Source organism: Acomys minous (assembly GCF_964271855.1).
Source record: "Acomys minous genome assembly, chromosome: 9".
NCBI classification, from domain to species: Eukaryota; Metazoa; Chordata; class Mammalia; order Rodentia; family Muridae; genus Acomys; species Acomys minous.
The window spans coordinates 31,013,174-31,036,236 of record NC_140490.1 but is presented as its reverse complement, the minus strand read 5'-3'; the positions used below and the strand labels follow the sequence as shown (position 1 = coordinate 31,036,236).

General features: G+C 45.7%; 1 protein-coding gene across 2 annotated transcripts in view; it reads left to right on the top strand.

Moving 5' to 3' along the window:
- Window positions 1–23,063, top strand: part of PTPRG (protein tyrosine phosphatase receptor type G) — a 685,241-nt gene that overhangs the window by 562,870 nt on the left and 99,308 nt on the right. For both annotated transcript variants that reach the window (XM_084795413.1, XM_084795412.1), the window contains exon 8: window positions 4,600–4,792. In XM_084795413.1, coding sequence (XP_084651539.1) covers window positions 4,600–4,792 — 193 coding nt within the window. The remainder of the gene's footprint in view (window positions 1–4,599; window positions 4,793–23,063) is intronic.

Below are 23,063 nucleotides of genomic sequence, written 5' to 3'. Positions count from 1 at the left end.
AGGACAAGTTTCCTTATTGGTTGCAGTGACATGACTGCTAACAGTGGCAATGATCCCGACCTCTCTGATGACTAAAAGGCTTAGCTGCTGGTGTCAATATTGGTCTTAGTTACTGTTCTATCCCAGTGAAGAGACACCATGATCAAAGCAACATATATACATACATATGTTGGTGTGTGCGTGTGTGTGCATGCGTGTGTGTGTGTGTGTGTGTGTGTGTGTGTGTGTGTGTGTGTGTGTGTGATATTTAATCAGGACTGGCTTATAGTTTCAGAGGCTTAGTCTGTGATCATGGTGGGAAGCATGGCAGCCAGCAGACAGGCATGATGCTGCAGCTCAGGGCTTATATCTTATCCATAAGCCTGAGGTAGAGAGGGGGTGAGGATTGGACCTGACATTGGCCTTTGAAACCTAAAAGCCCACCACAAATGATGCAACTCCTCTAGCAAGGCCGCACCTCCTAATCCTCCCCAAATAGGCTAGCAACTAGGAACCAAACATTCAAATATGAGCCTATGGGGGCCATTCTTATTTAAACCACCACAATATTATAATGATAAATTATTGATATTATTTTTTAAGCTAAAAGTGAGTTCAAAAACAATGGTTTTAGATTTCTATGAAATACCTAGTATAAAGTAAGTTGAATAAAATAAGTAGTAAGGAATGAGAAAAGAGCAGAAATGCCATGTTTCATTGCTATAATTACAGAGTACAATCCTCATTAGCTACAGTCCTCATAGAGTAAAAGTAATTGTAGGGATAACAATACTTACTGAATATTTTTCTTCCTCAGAAACTATTTCAAACATTTTATGTATAGAAACTCATCAAAGTGTTAGAAAAACCACAGGAGGTGTGTAACACTGTTGTCTCTGTTGTACTGTAAGGACTCGGGGGTACAGAATGCTTGGGAAAGTAGGAGGACAGCTCATTCAGTGAAATGCTCGAGAGCACAGGGACCTGTGATCGGATCCCCCAGTGACCTCTCAAGCAGCCACATGCAGCAGTGCACTCCCGTAATCCCAGCACTAGGGAGGCAATGGATCACTGAGCATCGTTCACCAGCCCAGTCTCAAAAAATAAAGCCGAGAGTGATCAAAGAAGGCTCCTGATGTCAACCACTGGCCTCTATGTTTACCTGCATGCAGACATATGATCACATGCATGTATACATACACACAATAAACACAAAAACTGAAGAGTAAGTAACCTGGCCCTGACCACACCTTTGTGAAATAGGCTCTGAAAACAGAGGTTTTTTACTCAAGTATTGAGAGTGGGAACTTGGAAGATGGAAAATGAGGCATAGGCCTGATCACTGGGGCTGCCCTTCCCACAGTAAGAGTAGGAGACTGAGGGGTAAAACCCAGAGATATAGCATGATCAAGTGTACAACTATTTTATTTAAGATTTATTTTCAGTGTATATGTTTATATATATACATGCCTGCATGTGTGTATTAGAACCACATGGATGCCTGGTGCTCATGGAGGCCAGAAGAAGGCATTGGGTCCCATGGAACTCGATTATAAATGGTTGTGAGCTTCCATGTGGGTGCTGGGATCTGAACCTGGGTCCTCTGTAAAGAGAGCCAGTGCTGTGACTGCTGAGTCATCACTCCAGAGCCCCAGTGTACAATTTAAAAATGATCCCTGTGTCCTTTTTGACCAGACCTGGAAGGTTCCACAGATCAAGCAGCCAACATGTGCGTTGGTCATAGGCCCAGAGAGACGTGTCTGTGTGGTTGGTCCTGTCGCTCTGGTGTTACTAGAGACTGTCACGTCACACGGATTCTTCTTCTTCTCAGTCTTTTGGCTTTCCTTGGACAATCTAAAATATATGTGAAGGATGGATCAGTAGAGCTCTGGACCAGGTGATTTATTTCTCTCCTGGCAGAATGAAGCATGCTAACTTTTCCCCCAATCCAAGAACCAGGGAGGTTTCCACTCTGTCGCCAGCTGTGGCCATTACCAAAAGGATGGGCCATTGGCAATTTCCATTCCTTTTAGAGGAATGACAGCATTTAGCGAATGCTGCCAACCTACCTAAAGGCATTTGATAAGCCTGCTAAGCCTGTCCTCTTGCATGAACCCTTTTGTGTGACTGTCAAGCGAAGCTACGATCCAGTTGACAATATAATATCATTCAGGTCATCAGTTCACTCCTAGCCGTCACATCCTTCCTTCAAGTCAGCCAGGCGAGTTGAGTTAATGAGAGGGAGGCATCTTGAGCTTTTAAGCCACAGCCTGTCATTAAGCTGTAAGAGCAATTTAAATGGAGGCATTTTTGTGTTTAATTCACAACCTGCCTCTTTTTACAGTTATGTGACTAATTCTTTCCCTAGGCTTCAGAAGTAAACTTGGTAGAAGTAAGTGCTAGCTGAGAAGGAAGCACATATTCTAAAGAATAAACAAGGCATGGTGCTGTATGGCTAAAAGTAGCCTACGTTCTCTTTTGGCTCCTCAAAGCTTAATGCTCTTCCGGACAGACTGCTGTCTCTTCCAGACTTCCTGTCTGACTTGAGTGTGAGAGTCCAATCCATGTTTAAAAAAATAACAAACAACTCAAACTGACACTGAACGTGAAGAAACCATCCTTTATGCGACTCATATCTCTATGGCTTTAATTTAAGCTGTATTCCTTTTCTTTGGCCTCTCTGGGCGTGGAGAGTTGCTGCTCAGCCCACAGGGCCCTTTAATCAGATTGTGCCCTGCTCACTGTCTTTGGGTTGCACAATCCTACTTCCGGTGGCCTTTCCTCACAGGATTTATTCTCCAGGCTTTTCATCATTGTGATTCTTCTTTACCAGGACCATCTCCAGAGGGTCTTTGTTAATTCCTTTCATAAAATTTTGGGAAGTCATTTCCTCTGAGAAAATCGGAAATCTATGCACGCAGCCCATCCGTGTGTGTGTGTGTGTTTGTGTGTGTGTGTGTGTGTGTGTGTGTGTGTGTGTGTGTGAGAGAGAGAGAGAGAGAGAGAGAGAGAGAGAGAGAGAGAGAGAGAGAGAGAGAGAGAGGTCATCCTGTCAAGCTAGTGGTATCATTGGGCTGGTGGTGGATTTCTGAATCCTTTTTACTGTGTCCACCTTACAGTTCATATCTGCACAGAACAGAGTGAATGATTTTACTTGGCTTAGATCTCTCTAGGACTGCCTAGATGCCACCTTCTCGTGCAATGGAAGGAATCCTCTAGTTGTCAGTAGCAGGTCATTTTTGGGGTCATTCTCTGAGCTAAGAGCATTAAGTCTAGGCCTAGATGACCCCCAACTCAGAATCTGCAAAAATCTGGATAGCATTAATCTTATTTATTTATTTATTTATTTATTTATTTATTTAATGTGTGTGGGTGTTTGCCTGCATGTGCCTGTGTAGCATGTGCATGAAATTCCTGCTGAGTCCAGATCCCCTGGAGCTGGAGTTACTTGCAGTTGTTAGCTGACATGTGGGTACTAGAAATTCAACCCAATGACAGAGCCATTTCTCCATCCCATAATAATTATTTAGAAATCGCATACTCAATTGATAGCCAGGCACCTGGGTCCTGAAACCTACAACAGCTTCTAGCCCTCTGCTTATCTTCCCTTTCTTTGGTGACAAGATTATCTCTGTGGTCTGATGAGAGCTGTTGTGACAGCCCGTCAATGTCCTATGCTTTCTCTCAGGAGAATGACCTTTCTTAATGACACAATCCTGAGGGCTACAAAGATGCCCTCTTGATGGTCAAGATATGATTGTGGGATGCTGATTTTCTTTTCCTTTGCTTTTCTTACAAAGTTTCATCAGTGTTCTTGTGGAAGATGTTTCTTCATGGTGCCCATGACAGGAACTGATCTTTGTAAAATACCTATTATGTTCTGGATGACCCACATAGATTCCATCTTTTCAGGACTCCTAGAAAATAGATGCTGTATTTATAGGCATTTCACTGATAAGGAAGCTTGCGTTTTTTAGAGAGCTTGAGTCATTCATCTGTGACTAGCCATCTGGTAAATTTAGAACTGGGCAATTGAACTTACCCACACATTTAGCACTGAGCATCTTCATGACGTGGCTGAATTTGTAGTATGTCTACAGAGGCTGTTAATAAGAATTAAATTACTGCTATTGCTTAATCTGTTAGTGTGTGTTTTGACTGCTGTACATAGAAGAAGTGTTCTGTCATCAGTTCCTATTCCTCAAAACCTTGTCAGGCAAACACTATCATGATTACCACCATTTTATATAGGGAGAATGGAGACTCAGAGGTATGACACAACTTGCTTCACGTCAGGGGCAGTGTGTTCAGGTCATCTAGTTCACACCTAGGCAGCTTACCTCCAGGGCTCGCCATAAGTCTGTGCTCTTTCCCGTAGTAGTAAAGGGATTGCTGGAGAAATCTCAGGGAGCACAGGGGTCTGAGAGCCCCATCCCACCATCAACTGAGACCGAGGCCATCAGTGGTCAGGACAGAGAGTGGAGCCACTGATGCTAGATCCGGAAGGCAACTTACTGCTAGGTAGAAGCCTGGCCACTTTGTTCTGATCGCCCGTATCCTTTGGCTTGCGTGGCTTTACTGATGGAAGTTCTCTCCTCCTCTCTCTGGTTCTTTGTTCAGCTCGAGGCTTTTTACTCCATCTTCACCACGGAGCAGCAAGACCATGTGAAGTCAGTGGAGTATCTGAGAAACAACTTCCGGCCGCAGCAGGCTCTGAATGACAGAGTGGTGTCGAAGTCGGCTGTCCGAGATGCCTGGAACCATGACGTAGCTGACTTCTTGGACAACCCACTAGGGACAGAAGCCTCTAAAGGTAATTTTTGATTGAGTATTCCAGCCCAGAGGGGAAAAAAAAGATTTCTTATCATAAAGTATTTAAAAGGGAATGATTTCTTTTTTAAAATTTATTTATTTATTAGGAATACAGTGTTCTCCCTGTGCACATACAGACCAGAAGAGGGCACCAGATCTCATTATATGTGGTTGGGAGGTACCTTGTGGTCTGTGGTCGCTGCAAATTGAACTCAGGACCTTGGAAGAACAGCCAGTGCTCTTAACCTTTGAGCCATCTCTCCAGCCCAAAAGGGAATGATTTTAAGGGGACTGAAGATATTAATTTGATCCTTAGCACCCACATAAAAGCCAGGCTTAGTAGCATGCATCTGTAACCTAGTCTTGGTAGTAGATTTGGACTATATAGACAAATAGAATGCCCAGAGTATCAAAGCCCAGCTATGACAGGCTAGGGGAAAGACTGAGGATTTCTAGCTGAGTCAGCTGGATAAATTACTCTTCAGATTTTGTTTCTGAGGGTTTATGACTTAATTACTTACATTAGTGAAAAACTTCTTACTCTTTTACTCAGGGATCATCTGTAAAGACCCTGTATAGGCTCAGAGGCTCGTTAACTCTTTATGAGCCAGAGAGAGAGAGAGAAGGAAAATCATGCATTCCCACACATGTATGTATCAGTTCATACATATGTACAGACAAACAATCACACTTGTACACATTCAGACGCACATTCAAGGGGGTTCTCCATCATACATGCACATGCACATACACAGATTTTACACACTGTACATACATATATATGTGTGTATGTATATATGTATATTATATATATTCAATACCGACATACAGATAAGCAATCAGACAGACAGACACATATTTGGTGGATAGAGGAAAATTCTAATCATCTAACAATGGCTTTATTTCTGTCCTGGGTTTTATAATCTCTGAGACAAGAAATATCAGAAAAATTACCTAATTCAAGAATAGCTATACTCATTACACAAAAAGGAAGTTACAGTATAACTATTGATTGTAAGTTCTTTCATTAGAACTATATCTAGCTAGACATTTTTGTTTATTATAAGTTTAAGACAGTGGCTTATCTATAAGCTTATTATGAGTTCAAAGCAGAAGTTTTACCTTTTTCTCATTTCAAATGTACATTATATATTCAAAGCAAAAGTTTTTTAGGTCAAAAGTTTTTCCAAGAAACAGGTGTCTGTCTTGTCTCATATAGCTAACAGGTTATTCTTTGTTTCTGTATTTATATGTTCTTTCTTATCGTGGTGTACACTAGGCCTTATCCTTAGACTGACTGCAAATGAACGTACTTCCCTGATCATTAATTTGTTTCATCTCATTTTCCCTCTTGGCGTAAGTTAAGTGCTTGACACATAGAGGTTCACGGAGCTCCTGGCAGTTTTTACAATACTGCAGGAGGGTTTTTTTAATTACCTGAATCAATTCAGGAATCATTATTGGGAATTATAAAATCGTCTGTAGGAAAAACTGCCCAACAGAGGGGGTAGCACCTATGGAGCAATAATATTATGCCATAGGCAGCAAGGGTCTATTCGTGCTCAACTGAGTTATGCCAGGCATATGGGGCAAGCTTGGAAAGGCAGTCTAGCAACAATAAGCAGTCTTGAGGTAAAATCTCTGGGGCTTTCCCTAAACCAGGGATATGCCCATTCGTCAGCCTTGCAAAACCAAGTGGGCTGCCTCCAGGAAGCTTATTTGCTTGTTTTTTGCCAGTCCAGCCTGCAGTTGCTCCCAGCAGACCAGTCAGTATCTCCAATCAGTGATCTCCAGGTTCAGTGAGAGACCCTGTATCAAAATATTAGAAAAAAATTCCAGGAGACACCTGTTGTCAACCTACACACACACACACACACACACACACACACACACACACACACACACATGCACGCGCGCGCGCACACACACACACACACACATTAAAAAAATAGCTCAAAGTCAGCCAAGAATTGGGACTTGGCGTTAAGAGCATATGTTTCTCTTCTGAAAGAATTTGTCTAGACAATAAATAGGAATGAACTGCGAATAACTTTGGTTGGATTTGTTTAAAATTGACCTTTTGACTGGCAGGAGTTGATCAGTCATTCTCTATTTTTATACTTCCAAACTAATTAGTAATGTCTGAATGAAACTCTTGTTAGATCAAACTCTTGCCTTATTTGCGTGTTTTATACTGTTGTGTTATTTGTTGAGGCAGGGTCTCACGTGGCCCAGGCTGGCCTCATATTTGCAAAGCAGGCACAAGGTGACCTTGAACCCTTGATCTTCCTGCCTCTGCCTCCTAAGGGCTGGCTGAGATTGTAAGCATGTGCCGCCATGCCCTTCACATTATTCAGTGCTGGAGATGGAGCCCAAGGACTTACTCATGCTAGGCTGAAACCTGCTACCAGCTGAGCCACATCCCTCGTCCTGCCCTACCCTTTTGCCATTCCTCTGTTGAGGTCAGGAATTTTCCCTGCGCTGAAACACCAGCATCTTTGAAGTCCCCTCAGCGTGCAGCATTCCTGCTCACTCTTTACCAAGCAAGGGGTGCAGCTCAGCCTTGAGTACCTCCCAGAAACCGCTTGCTTCTGAAGCCATTGTCCTTAGTTCTAGTCTCTGGCGAGTATGTGCGCGTCACTTGCTGGCATCTTGCTTTCTTGGCTTTCTTATGTGAAGTGAACCTGAGTTCCTCTCCCAGGAACCTTCCTCTTCCTTTCATTATAATTGTGGCTTGCTTCTTAGGATGCACATGGAGAACTCTGTCTACTCAAAGCCCTAGACCTGGGGGCTGGAAGCGGGAGGCAACAGAAATGTTTGCCTTGGTGTGATAACGTGGCTATTTCCTAACTGATTGACCCCCCCCCCCCTTTCTTTGGAGTTGTGTGTTTGGTGGCATAGGAAGAGCTTACATGCTTTATCAACAAGAAAAGTAGACTCTGCTCTCTCATGTCACACCACTGGTACAGTAAGTGACATGGGGGAGGGTTATTCCAAGAATGTCCCCACCCCCATGATTAGCACGTGAGCTTTGCAGGCCCAGAAGCATGACACTGTAGTCCACAAATGCCTGTATTCGGATAACAGTAATGAGCCTGTTTCTCAAGCTCCTAAACCAAAAGTGGAGCTGAAAGAAGATAGCCAGGAAGGACAGGACGTAACCTGCGGTAGAACTTACGTAACAGCAGAGCAAGGCCCCAGCTCAGTCCTCAGCACAGAGTTGCGGGGCTGGGAACAGGAACAAGTAGGGGTGTGGCTCTTGACTGTGTGCGGTTTTGTATAGGATACTGATCTGGCCAGGTGTCCTCACCAAAGGCTTGAGGTTCAAGTCTCTCGCTCACTAATGTCAGTAGCAGGACAAGTAAGATGCTCACAAACCTATGAGATACCTGGGATTGGGTTGCCATTAAAAATTCTTCCCTTGGGCTAACTTTTTAACCTCAGCTAAAAAGTACCTGAACTTGAAGGTTTTTCCCCCAAGAGAACTTTGAGAAAGGAGACATCTCCAGGGTTCACTGTTCCTGAGAAGTCTGTATAGAGGTCATCCAAGACATGTGAAATCTGGGTCAAAGAGGGACACACAATCTGCTAACTCAGAAATGCTGAGAACGTGACTGTCGTTAAGCTCTTCCCTGGAAACTGTGCAGGGTGTATGAGTGAGTGAGAGTTGGACTGTGTAGAGAGAGTGTGTGACATGTGCTGTCTAAGAAAGTTAGAGGGTAGTAGTTTCTCCATTTATGTGTCAAAGTGCACAAGGGCCTCCACTGAAGGTGGCCCAAGCCTTAAATGTGGGATGTGGACAGTGGGTTCCTCATTCTCCAAAGCTTACAGCAAATATCATGTCCGTTGTTGACTCTTGCAATGTGTAAATATTAAAAGGATTCTGATATTTTTCGAGGGACCATAGTGAGAGAGGAAATGGGAAGGGGAGGGGACGTAGGGAGATCACCAATCCTGTTTGGGTTTTCAGCACTATAAAAGAGTGAAACCATTCCCTTTTCCATTTGAGTGTTAACTGTGCCCATACAGAGCACTTGTCACAGGCATGGGTCTGAGTCCATAGGGCACCTGTTGAAACTTACAGGTTCTTGTATCAGAGATCAGAGCAGTGGGCCAGGGACACAAGGGCAGTGGCAGATATGGAGACTGTTTATGATGGAAGAAAGAGGCAATCCTGAGAACGTTAAGTAGACTAGAGAAGGGGAACAGCTCTGAGACTCAAAAGTGCTGCTGCCCTTCTTCACGACCCCCTTTGTGTCATCTACACAGCAGCCACCTGTCGTCCCCATTCAGAAATGTGGCCTTATTTGCACATGTCTGTTCTCTCCCATGCAACTCCAGTGGGGAGTGGTCTCCAGTCTTCCTACCAGCTGACTTCATTCATATGTTAGTCTTGCTGTCTGTCTGTCCACACCCTTCTCTCCTGCCATATCCTCACTGTATGTGATGACCAGAAGTCCATGGTGGACACCCTAGGCCATCGCAAAAAGGAGAAGGGAAAACTTAAATCCCAGATCTAGAAGGTTGTCCACCATTCATCCTCACAGGGTAGAGAGGCGAGGTGACACAGCCTGTGCCTACAAGTGGCTCTTCCCTAGTCAGCGAATTTCTGGGAGGAGACTTGTGACTACTGAGGCAGAAGACAAGAACCTGGGAAGGTCCCTTCCCACACTTGCTGTCCCCCAGATGCCTTCAATTTGAAGTCCAGAGCCTCAGCGTATTTTGACACAACAGCCCTGAACTTACTGAAAGCACCATTATACACATCTGGAGAAATATGTACGTATTACATGCACAGCTGGATGAATCTCTACAAACTAAGTAGCCCTGAACAATAAGCATTTGCATCAAGGTGCCAACATTCCCACTATCCCAGGATGGCCCCCAACCTGTTCCACATCTGCATTCCTCATGGGAACCACTGCCAGAAAGTGACTTTGCCCTGGTGTGCTCGTGGAGTCATCTGACTAGCCTTCTTCAGGGTCTTTACGCCGCACTGATGTGGAGAGTGTTGTCCACATCTGTGACTTCAGTGTGGTCAGAGAGTTGTAAAACCACCTCTGGTGTCTATTTCTAGAGCACGTTCATTGTTCTAGAAGAAGTAAGTAACCCCTTCAGCTGGTACCCTTAGTCCTACTTCTGTAATCCCCCCTGCTAACTACCAATTTACTTCCTGTCTGTCTTGAGTTGGCCTCTTCTGGACCTTCATATCAGTCGTTCACAGAGTGTGTCTCTGGCTTCTTTCACGTAACGTAATATGTACGGGAGCACAGATCAGAAATAAGTGCTGGCTTATGATCCAATAATATAGCCCCATGTGGGTGTGCTGCAGTTTATTCATGTTTTGCTTACTGCATACTTGGAGCTTTCCGTTGTGGAGGTATTAGGAATGTTGCTGCCCTGACATCTAAGTTTAAGTCTTTGTGTATGATTTCAGCTCCTCTAGGAAGAGTCAAGCATAGAACTGATCATTCATACCAGATCTGTAGGTGTGTAGTTGGGAGGACTTGCCTTGCATTTTCCACATGGCAGCACCCATTTACATTGTCATTACTAGTGTTTGGAGTGGGTACGATGTCTTCCCAGTCCTTGCCAACACTTGTTATTGTTCATCTTTTGTATTTTGGCCACACTAATGGAGCTAAAGTGCTTTCCCTTTGGATTTTGTTTTCAGTTCCTTAATGACTAAGGGTAGCTCTTTTATTTTTACATGGTCATACCATAGCATACCAGATGACAAAATACTTCTCTGTTTCTTCCTGAGATGACTGATATATTCAGTAGCATCACAGGTAGAAGCCACCAACATGCTCATACACCAAACAGCCCAAGGAGCTGACTTGGTTGGTCTTAGGGACAGCAGGAAAGAGGTGATGCAAAGCCATAGTTTTTTAAGATAAATATTGAGCCGGGCGTGGTGACGCACGCCTTTAATCCCAGCACTCGGGAGGCAGAGGAAGGCGGATCACTGTGAGTTCAAGGCTGTGGTCTACAAAGGGTGTCCAGGACAGCCAAGGATACACAGAGAAACCCTGTCTCGGAAAACAAAAACAAAAAAAAAAAAAAAGAAGAAGAAGAAAAATATTGAATATCTCAATAATTGTGGTGTGACTAAGGATGTATCTAACTTGTAGAGCATACACATAAAATGCTCAAGACTCAGGCAGTCCATCCCGAGTTGCCTTCCCACCAACAGTAGTAACTATGAATTGTTTTATTTTTTACATTCTATTTAGAGATGTAGGAACCTGGCTGCCAGCTACTTACTATTCCAACTGGCCAGCTTTCACATCAAAGCTGTAGCTAAAACCTCAGCTAAAGTGCATATAACTCCTCATTATCCCTTTTCCCATGGCTGGGATCTTTTATGGGAACAGTGCTGGGTGGGTGCCAAGGCAAGGTACCCCATCTCTTCCTCTGTCAGGATGATTGCTTGCACCAGCAGCGAGACAACAGAATGCAGTGTGTTGCTGTCCCAGCCCAAAAATCATGGTCATGCAGGAAACCAAAGACAAGGGGGATGAGGATGGCCGGATGGCCACCTTCATCCTGCCTTGTTGCTCAAGAAGGACATAACTGATGCCATCCATATAAAATATAAAGCCTTGGTCCCAGAAAATGGAAGTAGTGTTTAGGCTCAGTGGATTTCTTTTATTTTTTATTTTTTGGTCTTTTGAGACAGGGTTTCTCTGTGTAGCCTTGGCTGTCCTGGACTTGCTTTGTAGACCAGGCTGGCCTCGAACTCACAGCGATCCGCCTGCCTCTGCCTCCCGAGTGCTAGGATTAAAGGCGTGCGCCACCACACCCGGCTTAGGCTCAGTGGATTGTTCAAGGGACATTCAATTTACTCCTCTGTCCTTTGTCAATAAATAACATGGACAGACTTTAAGATTTAATGGGCTGCCATTTCAGTTATTCCTCAGCCCACCCTGGGACACGGAAGAACATCCTGTGATCCGGTGCTAAATACTGTCTATTGTGAAAAAATTTGGGATGGTGATTGAAGAAAAATAACTTTGCTTCCAACAACATGAAACATATGGTTTATTAATTTAACGAAACCTGTTCAATCCGCAGTGGAATCGAAGTCACTTGATCTGATAATTTGATTTGATGGCTTAATTAAAGTGACACTGTATAATGTAATAAAAATCAGAGGAAAGAGAGAGGACGCTGACTGGCTGCTTGCCCTTCGGTGTCACAGACTCGTACCTTGCTTTGTAGAAAGCGTGCTGTGCTTTTGCTGGCATATCTTTTTCAGCCATAGTCGTGGCACTAAAGATTGCTTCCTGTTTTGGTTAAAAGTTGTCTTAAAAGATATACCCATAAGCAACTAGCTGATCTTAGACCAGAATATATTATGGCAGAACATCACATTTTCCACTGAAATGAACAAAGAAGTGAATCCATGATTGCCGTAGAAAGAGTTTGACATTGAAATGTTGGTTTTTTCTGCTATTTTTGGAGAAAATATTAATGTTGTTCTATTTTCAGTTCAATCATCTCCGTACCACGTTAATGAGCTACAATTACTTTATCTTATTAAAGGGACACTCTTATAGGAATGTTTCGTTCCTTTGTCGGCAGCTGCTCCTCCCAGCGGCCATTCTGAAAAGTTGTCTTATTGCTCCCAGAAACTCACAGGGCAGGCATATGCTAGGGAAGAGCGCGTTCCATGCAGCTTCGCAGAAAGTCGGTAGTTAAGTGCCGTCTTCTGAAAACAGTGTGGGTTTGCTGTTGGTTTAAACCTGCGAGTAGGTGAGAGGAAAGCAAGATACAGGCCTGATTTAAAACTCAGAACACCCTAGGGTCAGACATTTTTACATGTCCAACATCCCATGACTCCTCTCATAGAACGTAAACATACGAGTCTGCATTGTTGACCTCTGATTGACACAAGGTTATTGGTCCGCAGACATGATGGATTTATTGCCTGTTTCCTGTTGCTATAGCCACAGTACCTGAGACTGGACCATTGGTTGAAAAACAATAGTAAGGCTTGTGTGGGGTCTGCCCAGCATCTGGTAAGGGACTCAAGAAGTACCAGTTCAGAAACTTCAGAAAGAGTGTGTGCTGAGAGGAGAGAGGACAAAAAGCTAGCCTGCCCTCTATCTGCGGGGCTAGCTTTCCTGAAAGCCCGTCCATTCTCCTAAGGAGTGTCATCAGTTTTATTGAGGGTAGCACCTCTCCTCTTAGACCCTCACCAATGTGTGTTTCATTGAGGACCATGCCTCAACATGAGTTTGGGTAGAGACACGTCGTATTCAGACCATAGCTGACATTGCCTGTTTCACCAGCTATGTTGCAGGTGGTGGGTTTAGCTCCATGTGCATGTTCAGCTGCCTTTGGAAAGGTTACCCAGGAGAGTCACTGTACCCAGGAAGAAGTCGGTACCAGATGCTGTGCTGGCCGCTTTACATTCACATATGTTTTATTTAATTTTCAGACTGGCTTCAGCCGGGACTTGTTATGGATTTTTTTTTTTTTTGGGTGTCCACTGTGAATATCTAGGCACTAGAATTTAAGGTGACATCATGTGGGCTAGGAAGATGGTTCTGGGAGTAAAGGGGTTGCTGTGCAAACATGAAGACCTAGGTTCGGATCCCTACCACCCACAGAAAAGCCAGCTGCTGTAGCACACATCTGTAATCACACAGGAGGATTCCTAGAGTTCATTGGCTGGCCAGTCTCACCAAATTTGCCAAGCTCCAGGTTCAGTGAGAGACATTATTTCAAAATCCCAGGTGATGGAAGAAGACATATGGATGTTGACCTTTGGCCTCCATGTGTACACATAACCAACCCCCACCCACACCCTGTGCCACCACTGCTGTCATACACATTTGCATACACACACACACACACACACACACACACACACACACACACACACACTTTACATTGTGAGTGGAAGAAATAAATAAGGCAAGCACAGGCCATCATGCTCAAGTATTAACTTTTTTACAGGAATTAAACCATGCATTAAGAGTGGAGGAGGCAGTGGGGAAGATGTCTTCCTTGAGCAAGGCAGTCCACCATTCTTTATGTGCTTGGTGTTATCTGTCTTGTCAAGTGGTCTTGGGCATTCCATGTATAGGCTACCAAGGCCCTGATTATGGGATCAGGCACTGGAGGAGGATAGAAAGATAAACCTGCAGAGATGTAGAGGAAAAGGTCATTTGCAAAGGTCCTTCAGTATAGGAAACATCACATTAAAGAGAGGGGAGGAAGGGTAGACCCATGCCAAGTCAGGTTGGTAGGGTCAGGTTGGTAGTCAAGTTGGTAGGGTGTTCTGATAGTATTTTTGGGCCCCAGTGCAGTGATCTGAACAGGTGTGTGAGCCTCTCACATTGGCTGTCACGTGAAGAATGCTTGCAGAAGGCTTGCAGTAGAGTCCACAGACCAGCAGGAGGCTGCTAGGAATTTTTCGGGTCAGATGAAGTAGTCAGGAGTTTGAAGGGTCCAGTTAGGGGTGGCAGTGCCCTATAGGAATTTACTAAGCATTTGCATGGAGGCTGATGGGGTGAGGATTATAGGGAGTCTAACAGAGAGATCACTGCCTTACCCAGAGACTCACAAACAAGAAATGGTAAGACAAAGCAGGGACCCAGGGCACTAAGATCTTCTTATGCCAAGTGCAATGTTGCAGTTGGTAGGATTTTTAGAGAGATAACATGGATGGATGGATGGATGGATGGATGGACGGACGGACGGATGGACGGACAGACGGACAGATGGATTTTTATAAATTTTAACTTACACAATATAATTGAAATAGTTCAACAACAGCTGCAAGGCTGGTGCAGTTGCTCAGTTCATGAAGTTGCTTTGTCTATCCAACAGTTCCAGTCTGATGCCAAAGGCCTAAAGCAGAGATTCTCAACCTGTGGTTCACAACCTCCCCTCCCCCCAGAGGTCGTATATCAGATATTTACTGTGGTTCGGAACAGTAGCAAAATCACAGTTATGAAGTAGCAATGAAAATAATTTATAGTTGGAAGTCACCACATGAGGAGCTATACTAAAGGGTTGAAGCATTAGGGAGGTTGAGAACCACTAGCCTTGATGGTTCCTAGGGAGCCGCTGGTCCTCAGTCTATACTGGGTGCCCAGAAAAGCTGACTCAGATCATCATCATCATCATCATCATCATCATAGAACCCTCAAATGTCCCCATCTCAGGTGGATCTTCCTGTAGCAATCAAGACAGTCAAGATATTCCTGTACAGACTTGCCCACGGGCCAGCGTGCGGTAGACAGTCCCTCAGTGAAGTTTCCCGCTCCCGTGATTCTAAGTTGTAGCAAGTTGGCATTTAAAACCAACCATCCCAAACCACCTTCTCGCCATCATCATGTACCTAGTGGTTCCTGTTTGCCAAGTCATGTTGGGTGCTTCTTGTACGAGCTACTAAGGCCCTGGTCACAGGGTCAACCCTGGGAAGCCAGCAGGCCTTCTAAATAGAGGGGCTTGGATATATTTGAATTAGTGGAACCTCACAGTACCTAGCGCCATAGCAGGTGCACAGCCATTCACTGTTCATTGGCCCATGAGACAGCCTAAGGCAGTGTTAGAAACTAGGCTGGGAGTCTCGGGCCCAAGGTCTAAAAATGTATTCTTGTGTGCAGTTGTCATGCCCCCTTGTCAGCCTTTTAGATGTGACAGGCTGCTGGACAGATAATATAACGTCAGAGATATGGAACATTCTCTGAAGATACCTGTACTTCTGGCCTGTAGGTGAGCAGTGAGTTCTGTGTACATCTGGGACGTCATGTTATCTGTGACATGGTCACTCACTGGAGCTCACATTTCAGAGTAAGGGGTTGTTCTTCCTGGAAGAAGTGTGAAGCTGGGCTGTTTGCAATTGTTCAAACCCTTCTGGAAAAGTGGCAGTCACTGTGTGTGATGGTTAATGTCAGCTTGACAGAATATATGATCGGCTAGGAGATGGGCTGTGGGCATGCCTGTAGAGAATCATAGTTGTTACATTAGCTGGTGTGGAAAGACCCATCTTAATTGTGGACAGGCCCACTCTGTAGACTTGAGGTTTAGACTGAAAAACATGGAGAAAGTGAGCTGAGTGTATGCATCCACTCTCCTGTTTCCTGACTGTGGATGACTAAGTGCTCCAAGCTCCTGCTGCCTTGACTTTCAAGCTATCACAGATCGTACCTAAACTGTGAGCTAAAATAAACCCTGTCTCCCTTAGATTATCTTTATCAGACTGTGTTATCACAGCAACAGGAAGAGAAACTTAGATACTGTACTCGATGAATCCTGTCCCCTCCCCAGAACTGTCTTGCTTGTCACTTCCTTTGGCATCAGTTTGCTGGCTTGCGCCAGCCTCAGCAGCCTACTGCTTCTGCCTCAGGACCCTTCACCTCTCTCCCCACCAAACTGATTCTTCTCAACCTTCACAGCCCTAAGATACTCTTCTGAGGGAAGTTTTTTGACTACTTTGGTCTGGCCACTTGGGAGGATACCCATTATTTCCCCTCATAGCGCTTACCACTACTGACATTTGTTTCAGAATAGTATTTGTTTTAGTAGAATGCTCTTCTGCTACCCTGCATGTACCAGGATATGGTGAGACTCTATGTCTCTTGGGGAGGTGTTACTCTGATCATTGCTACCCCTTAGGATGGATGGATGGATAGATGGATGGGTGGATGAATAGATGGATGGGTGGATGGGTAGATGGACAGTTGATGGAAGGATGGATAGATGGATAGATGGATGATGGATGGATGGATGGATGGATGGATGGATGGATGCTATATGCCATATGCCCCATGGCCTGGAACAAGAGAGCCTTGCTTTAGAGTTGGCCCAGTCAGAGCATTTGCCATCTATCCAGGCTAGGTTCTCATACAGCAAGAGCATTGCCAGGCATTCATAGGACAGATCTGACCATTCACAATACCTGCATCCAGAGAGGCTTCTTCTACCATAGACAAACTCCTCCTGGATGTGTTTGCTTTGAAGCAACCATGAAGTGAAGGCTTGCTTCACCCTCTAGGAGACCAACCTAACAGCATAGCAAGGAGGTACTTAGACTGGCAGGTGCTAGCTGGAGTCAAGATACTCCCAGGGACCACTGCTGCCTGGGCTTGGGAGCTGTTGAGCCAATTCTGGCAGCAGGTGCCAGAGCCTGTCAGTCGGTTTCACACTTTATAAATATTACCTAATTACTTAATCTTCTTTGTCTCCAGGCCGGTAGGCAGAGTTGGAGCTTCAAGGCCAACTTAGCAACCCTCCCACAGCTTCTACTTTCTTTTGCTCACCAGATAAATCTGTTCTGACATTGGGCTTATTCATGTGGATGCGGTGGCACTCATGAACAACCATGTGGAAATTAATAAAGGCCAACAGCGTCCTTCCTCCTGGAGCAATGTACTTCCTCTTCCTTGCTAACTAGCAGCCGCTGCTCATGAAGCATGGGGCCCTGGGATTTGCAGGCATCTCTCAGCAGAGGAATATAGCCAGGAGACAACGCCTTTCCCCACTCTTCCGACCAGTCACTCCTCAAGTCTCCTTGTGGGTGCTGTTCTTTATTGTCCAAGGATATGGGCATGACCCTCACTTTCTCATGACCTAAGAAACAGCCACTTCCCTTGCTGCTGAGAAGTAGAAAGAGCCATGAATAAAGCTTGGGGAACCTTGTGAGGCCAAGCCAATTGAGGCCAAGCCTCAATTCACTCTTCGCTCTTTACTTCTCAGCACATCCAGGGGCTTTGTGCTGGTGTCACTGACCTTGGGCAGCTCTCCTGTGTTTTTTTTTTTCCAGTACATTGGCTTGGACTGAGATGAATGTCTTGACTGTCACACTTCAGATCTCTCCTTGTATGGAGGAGGCACTGCCTAGCTGAGAGCTGTCAGGTGTTATCAAGTATCTAGAGCAGTATTTCTTGGCTAGCATAAGGAACAGCTTCTCAGAAGAGAGAGGCCTCTCGAAGAGGAGAAGGCTGACCTCTTAAAGCTGCTACCAGCCACAAAGCCTGAGCTCCTTGGAGCATATGGACCCATCTGTTACAGGCAGTCTAAAGTCAGAGCTACCTCAATCTCTTGCTGTATAGTATAAGTTGTGTAAAACAGGGTTTCCTAGAGCCCACTGCCTGTTCCTAATCTTGACTCTGAACAAATGATTTCCCACTTTCTAACCCTAACTTAATTAAATGGAAACCTAGCTGACCTGTCTGTGGGGGGTGTCACATGTAATTTCTTTGTCATGTCTGTTGAGGTGGTTTGAAAAGACAGTTTGTAAGCTGTTAGTCTGTTATACAGAGCTCATCCTCTGGTTGTCAAAGGTGTCTTTGGACCTCTGTTTTATGTGTCACAGCTGTGTCTTCATAGCTATAATGTCATTCTGATGGTCAGAAATAGGAGGCTAAGCTTCAGGAAGGGCCTCCACAATGCAGTGGTGCTGGGTCTCTGCTACAGATCTCCTATCGTGAGTTCATCAGTAGAGCTAGGTCCATGAGATGGAGGAAGGTTAGAGGCATCCCATGAAGGGATGCTCAGTAAGGTGGAGCCAGTCCACGTTGTTCTTTGTTTGTTTGTTTGGTTGGTTGGTTGGTTGGTTTTGTTTTTCAAGACAGGATTTCTCTGTGTAGCCTTGGCAATCCTGGACCCTGGACTTGCTTTGTAAACCAGGCTGGCCTCGAACTCACAGCAATCTGCCTGCCTCCTCTTCCCTGAGTGCTGGGATTAAAGGTGCGTGCCACTGCGCCCAGCTCTACCTTGTTCTTTTGAATTGATGATGAAATGTGTTCAAGGTAAGGGGAGGCAGTTGTCCCAGATGGTGTGAAAAAATCGAGTCTTCCACTCAGGACCCTTCTGAACTCTGCCACCTCCCTTAGTGTCGAGCTGAACAATGCTCCTTCCTGGACAGGATGTGGCCACCTCCCATGGCCGTTAACTCTCAGAAGATGAATTGGGGGGGCTGGGGAGATGAGAGGGGTGGTGAAGGACATCGTGGATAAAACAGACTCCAGAATGGGAGGAGGGGAAGTCCAGAATGCACACTTGGAGCTCTGACACATGGCATTTGTGTCCTGCCTCTCGGGGCAGCCTCTGCTGAGCATGGGACACAGTACAGCAGTGCCATAGAGTCTTCTGCGCCTGTGTTCGCTGCAACTAGCTCGAACCCTTGTTGGCCAAGAAACAGGGCCATAGTTCAGGGCTGCTGACAGCGATGGAGGGGATAGCTCTGTATGGTGTGGAGGGAAAGCCCCAAGGCAGCACAGGAAGGAAGACCTGAAGTAGTTAGCCTGCTACTGGGCGGAACTTAGGGCCACTGTACCCGGCGTCCCCCATGGCAGATAGTAGCTACCTAGCAAAGTGTGACTTTTGGAGTCAGACCTACATGAGAAGAGTCTTTACTGCAATCCTTAGCAGCTTCAGGTTCTGGTCTGACTTCATGCTTTCCCATGTTGTCTCTCCACATCCCCGTGGTGGCAGGGCCATGACACTGTGACCCAAGCCTAACTGTCACCCTCCCCATTTGCCACTCAAGCACCCCATTGTCATTAGGACTTAGTTCAGCCACTCTCTGCTCAGCAGATCTCCCCACCAACCCATCCCACAAGTCTTGGTCTTCTTTAAACTTTTCTAGAGGGTACTAAAATATTCTCCTTAAAAGGACCGTTGTGATCCTTGGTGCAAGGAGTATGTAAATCGTGGGTGGCCATTAGCCCTTAATTCTAAGCCCCCAGTTTATCCATCCGGCGAATTCCATAGGCCTCTTCTATTTATTAACATTTTTAGATGCAATAAAATGTAAATGATTATGAAGAAAGCCAGCTATCTGCAGATAATATGAAAACACTTTAAAATTGTGGTGTATTCATTGTATTGGTTACTCTGCTGTTCCTGTGGTAAAGCACCATGACCAGGGTGACTTCTAAAAGAGATAGTTTATTTGTGCTTACATTTCCACAGGGCTGGGGGCCAGAAAGGCAGGGTGAAGGCAGTAGGTAGGCGTGGTGACTATAGCAGGCTGCTGAGAGCTCACATTGTGAACCACAAGAACCAAGCAGAGATTGCATTGGAGCCTTCAGCTCTCAAAGCCTGCCCCCAGTGACATACCTCCTCCTACAAGGCCACACCTCCTAAACCCGCCCAAACGGCACCGCCAATTAGGGACTACATATTTAAATATGCAAATGGCAACGATGGGAGTGATGCTGCTGCTGGTGGCTCTCCTTCAAACCATGAGGCTTCTTTGCTTTCTTGTGAGGACACTGAGCTTGCAAGACTGAGTGACTAGGCAGTTCGCCGTTGGACACAGATCCTGTGAGCATTGCTGCAGGTGGCTGCCAGCATCTGAGATGTAAAGAAATAGGACCTCTTAGTTAGAGATTAGTGAAAACAACAGCATCCCTTTCTCATCCAGGTCTATAGTTTCATTGAATTATCTCTAGAGTCCTTACGGAACTCCAAGGTAAGAGCTTGAGTTTGAGGACTTGGTAATGGCTATCTTTTTCCCTGCCAGACTGTGATCTCCAGAATGTCAAGGCTCATGCTAGCCTTTTGAGTAAGGGAGTAAGTTCCTACTAAGTCTGAGCTCTAAAACAAGGTAATGGGCTTCATAAAATAATAGTATATAGTCAGTCAGAACAGGACAAGGTAAGGGCTGTAGACACTCGTTGGCGAGTACCACGTAGACGATTGTTGGTGAGTACCACTGCACGTTTACAGCTTCCCAGTGATGGCTTGAAGGGTTAGGACTTGCACCTGCATTTCTGATGCAGGAAGAAGGGTGCTCAAGTTCCCTTTGGTATTAGAGGGCTTGCAGGAGTCAGAATCTGCTCAGGAAATATCTAGATATTCCTTTCCTCCTTTGTTATTAAGAAAAAGGAAGGCATGAAGGGAAGATGTGAGGAAAGCACAGAAAAGAAGGGGCCTTTTGTTCCAAGTATTATTAGCTCGGAAGGACCCACTGTTAAAAGGTTCCAGTGTTGGTACACGGTGCCCACAAGGGACCGTGCTCACCCTGAGAGCCGTTTGAGTAATCTTGCGATGTCTTTTTATCATCGTGTAGATGGGATAAGAGGCAGGAAGCATGCGTGGAAAGAACAAATGCAGCTGCTTTCCTGACTCCCCCTCATCCACAGAGTCAAATCAGGCTGACTTATCTCCCACGCTGTGTCTTACACTCTGCTTGGCGACTTGGCCTCTCTGGACTGTGGAGGCGTCATCCTGAGTGGAGATGCCCCTCCTAGGCTCATACATGCATGTGCGTGCATGGCCTATCAGAGATGGGCGCAGAGCCTGCCCTCAGAAGGCATGTACTTGGCAACCCTCACTCCCTGGTCTTTGGAAGATGGGAATGCAAGTCGTGCCAAAACAGCAGTCAGTCTGATTAAGTTGTCCCCCAGTTCTGTACCTTCTTCAGAGCGGTGTGCCCTTCGTGAGACAAGGAGGAAAAGGAGGTGACACTCTGAAGAAACAAGATTCTAGGATTTTTGTTTTGTTGTTGCTGCTATTGTTATTTTTAGCCCTGTCTGCTCTGCTGCTACAGCAAGAGACCCCTTTCCCTCGGGCTCAGTCTTTGGAAAGTCTCAGGGGTTCCCAAGCTGAGCCGAGGTGATGTGCCACCCTGTATGTGCTTGGCATCATCCCTCTCCACACTGGCCTGGGTTCTGTTGCCATGGATAGGTTGTGAAATAGTAAGCCCATGCCTAAGTGCTGTGTTTGAGCAATCTGTGTCTCACACTGAGCCACAGTGGGCCGTTTGCCTCAAGTAGAGGGCCTGAAAGGAGGTCCCTGGAATAGCCATTTACTACAAAAAAAAAAAAAAAAAAAAAAAAGACACTTGGGGGTTGCACGACTTTCATCAAGAATATCTGAGTATCTCATCTAAATCCCAAAATGAGAAGGGTCAGGGGTCAGGGGAGACTTAGATTGACTTTTGGAACCACTGAGAAAGTATCTTTGACATTGATGTAAAATCAGAGGACCTCGGGTGCTCAGCCAGATCCTCTTCATTATTTGACGAAAGCTGGGATCACAATTAAAGGTGGTGCGGAGAAAAAGCAGGAACTCTTGGCGCTGCCAGGGAGTGTCATCCTGGATATCTGTGAAGAGCAATCAGTCCCCAGTGAGCACGTAATCAGGCCCCGGGAAGGGAAGGGCTTGTGTCAGGGCCACCTCACAGGAATGTTTGTTTAGAGAGCCGGGTGTGGTGCCTCCTGCATGGTTAAAAGGCTTTGATTTTTATATAAAAGGATGTGTCAAAATGTCCCAGATGACAGGGTTTGCAACAGCCATCACTAAAGAAAGGAAGGATGTAAAATTAGGTGGCGGTTGCTGCACTCCTGGTCTTGAGGATTCAGGCAGCAGTGGATTAGGGTACTGTGTGGGGGCAGTAGGGTGTGGTGGGGACTGTGGAAGATGTGAATACATCCCTAGTCTACAGGAGACCCTTGCTCTGCTGTTCTAACTAACCTGATTCAAACATCCAGACTTAGAAAAAAAGGTTATAGGGCCTGAGGCCCACAGCCTGGACTTTATTTACAATGTGCCGGTTACACTCACCCCAATCCTATAAGGAAGCCATTACCAAACAGCAGCCCATCACACAGATGAGGCGGCAACAGGCCCCCAAGATCCCAGGTCCCCTGTTTTGACACACCAGAGTCCTAAGACCTTTCCATATAATTGTGCACTGGTTCTGATTCCTTTCTTGCCAGGCTTGAAAGGGAGGCCTTGTTCGACTTGATGATTTCCTAACTGCACACCCCAGCAGAACTTGAGGCACAGGTACTAGGTGACTCCTCACTCTTCCTCCAGCCTGGACTAGCGCTTGTTGCTTCTGTACTCCAGATGTGTTTCCCGAGTGGCACATATTCCTCACCCAGAGGTGTGAGTTAAAGTGTGTAGACAACATCTCTATAAACAGAAGTCCCCGAATGTGGCTGCGGGAATGAACTGAGAGAAGGACCCTGGTTTTGTAGACGGAGTCCTTCTCCACAGAGCTAAGGCACAAAATCCTTTCTAAGGACGACATCTGTGACTGTACTCAGGACCTGTGTGATTAATGGCATAGTCCTTCCCTGGAGATTCTCACAGCGCAGGCAGAGGGGCAGGGAGGTGAACATGTGGTGTGGAAGGGGCAGAGGACCTCCATGATGCTGAAGGCAGATCACAAGTGAGGCTGGAGCAGAGCGGGCCCGATGCAGGTGGAGTGAGGGGCAGGGTGAAGAGTTGGGAGGTTGGAAACTGAAGGAGTCACATCACACAGGCCCATGGACCAGGGAGAGGCTGGGAACTTA